This window comes from Engraulis encrasicolus, chromosome 5, assembly GCF_034702125.1.
Source record: "Engraulis encrasicolus isolate BLACKSEA-1 chromosome 5, IST_EnEncr_1.0, whole genome shotgun sequence".
NCBI lineage: Eukaryota > Metazoa > Chordata > Actinopteri > Clupeiformes > Engraulidae > Engraulis > Engraulis encrasicolus.
This window is the reverse complement of record NC_085861.1, coordinates 43,579,276-43,581,775: the sequence shown is the minus strand read 5'-3', so window position 1 is coordinate 43,581,775 and position 2,500 is coordinate 43,579,276. Positions and strand designations below refer to the sequence as shown.

Genomic DNA, 2,500 nt, shown 5'->3' with positions numbered 1-2,500 from the left:
TGTCTGTCTGTCTCTCTCCCTCTCTCCCTCTCTCTCTCTCTCTCTCTCTCTCTCTCTCTCTCTCTCTCTCTCTCTCTCTCTCTCTCTCTCTCTCTCTCTCTCTCTCTGTGTGTCTCTGCCTCTGTGTACCTTTTCTTTTCTCCCTCCTTGCTCTTTGTTCCCTCTCTGTCTGTGTAACCTCCTCACGAACAGCGCACAGTAATTACACCTAATATCTCCTCTGTCTGTGTCTTGCCACTTTCACACACACACACACACACACACACACACACACACACACACACACACACACACACACACACACACACACACACACACACACACACACACACACACACACACACACACACACACACACACACACACACAATACACACACTCACTCTCACTCTATCTCTCTCTCTCTCTGCAGGCGCATGCTCTGGAGGGGGACATGGAGCATGAGTTTGTGGAGACGGCGTGTGCGTGCCGGGCCGTCATCTGCTGCCGGGTGACGCCGCTGCAGAAGGCCCAGGTGGTGGAGCTCATCAAGAGGCACAAGAAGGCCGTCACCCTGGCCATCGGGGATGGAGCCAACGACGTCAGCATGATCAAGAGTGAGTTTATACACACACGCACGCACGCGCACACACGCAAACACACACACACACGCGCGCACACACGCAAACACACACACACAGACAGACTCATACATACACACAGTACTTAATACACAAGAAGGCCGTCACCCTGGCCATAGGGGACGGGGCCAACGCTGTCAGCATGAAGAGTGAGTAAAGCTATAATACACACACACACACACACACACACACACACACAAACACACACACACACACACACACATTACTTCTTTATTTGGATTGACAGATATAAATTTATCATGGCACAATCCAGTGTCTTAAACAGTACTAGAATATTCTGTTCATAATGTTCTAAGGATAAAGGTGGCACCTGTGTTTCCATATGAAGAGGCTCCCAAACACATACAAAGCGGTGGCAACACATTATCCCCACACTCAGGCAGCTTCCCTGGCTCCAAGTGAAATCTTGCACTGCTTACAGAATCATCCCCTGTCATCCCCTGCCATTCAGGCTACGGACCTTTTTTGACAGAGCCTTCTGTGTTGCTGCCCCCACCCTCTGGGACAGTTTACCTCTCCACATCTGCCAAGCGCCCACTCTGGCCACGTTCAAAAAGCATCTCAAGTCAATTCCGTTTTGTAAAGCCACCTTGGGTTCCATGAACAGCTATTAAATCAAGTTAATATTATTATTGTTGTTATTAGAGTCTAGCCCTCCAAGAAGAATAGGGTTTTTCAACACAGCAAGGTCTATCATGGAGTGTAGTTAATGCCATGAATAGTGAGTTCATGGAAATGGAATGAGCCAGATGGATGTTCCAAAGGCCCTTATCTGAACGGGAAAGAGCCAGAACATTTGGCAAATGTCTTACTTTTGATGTGTGTGTGTGTGTGTGTGTGTGTGTGTGTGTGTGTGTGTGTGTGTGTGTGTGTGTGTGTGTGTGTGTGTGTGTGTGTGTGTGTGTGTGTGTATGTGTGTGTGTGTGTGTGTGTGTGTGTGTGTGTGTGTGTGTGTGTGTGTGTGTGTGTGTGTGTGTGTGTGTGTGCGCGTGTGCGCGTGTGTGAAAGTGCTCGTTTGTACATGTATGCCTGCGTTTTCTCAACCTGACACGAACCAGTTACCAGAATCCATTAAATGCAAAATAAACATAATAACATAAATAACATGCCTCCTAAAAAAGTGCTAACACATTAATTTAGTGACAGACAAGGGTGAGACGTGGTGTTTGTCTGGCCATGCCTTAGCATTCTTATCTGTATTGACGTTATAATGGGAGTCAATGGGAGTGCTCCCTAAACATTAAGTTACGTAAGTGAAAATGAAAGCCCAGCTGGGAAACTCCAATTCCCATTGTCATTGTGAAGCAGCACTCCACAGCACACAAGCGCACACTGCACACAACAAAATTGCATTTATGCCTCACCCATGCAAGGGGTCAGCCCCCAATGGCACCCGAAAGGGAGCAGTGTGGCGGGACGGTGCTATGCTCTGGGTTGCTCAGTCATGGGGGAGGATGGAGGAGAGCACTGGTTAATAACTACTTAATTACCTTTAGGCTACAAGTCTGGCGCCCTAACCGCTCACCAATGACTGCCCACTCGGCCTTAATATGAACCCCACAAGTGCAATTGAATTGGTAAGAGCAAAAAAACACAACATACAGTATATTGATTGGTAATATCAATTGGTAAGTGCAATGAATACAGCATATTGTATATAATAGTGCAAAATTGCTTCCTCAGAAACAAGAAGTGCGCAATCTATACACACAAACCAGGTGCGTGTGTGTGTGTGTGCGTGTGTGTGTGTGTGTGTGTGTGTGTGTATGTGTGTGTGTGCATGCGTGCGTGTGCGCGAGCGTGCATGTCTGTGTCTGTGTCTGTGTATGTGTATGTGTTTGTTTGTTTGTTTGTTTGTG

At 47.3% G+C, this 2,500-nt stretch overlaps 1 protein-coding gene across 1 annotated transcript in view; it reads left to right on the top strand.

Annotated features, from left to right (window-relative positions):
• Positions 1–2,500, top strand: part of atp8b2 (ATPase phospholipid transporting 8B2) — a 69,246-nt gene that overhangs the window by 50,276 nt on the left and 16,470 nt on the right. Inside the window, exon 21 of the mRNA XM_063199510.1 lies at positions 413–596. Coding sequence (XP_063055580.1) covers positions 413–596 — 184 coding nt within the window. The remainder of the gene's footprint in view (positions 1–412; positions 597–2,500) is intronic.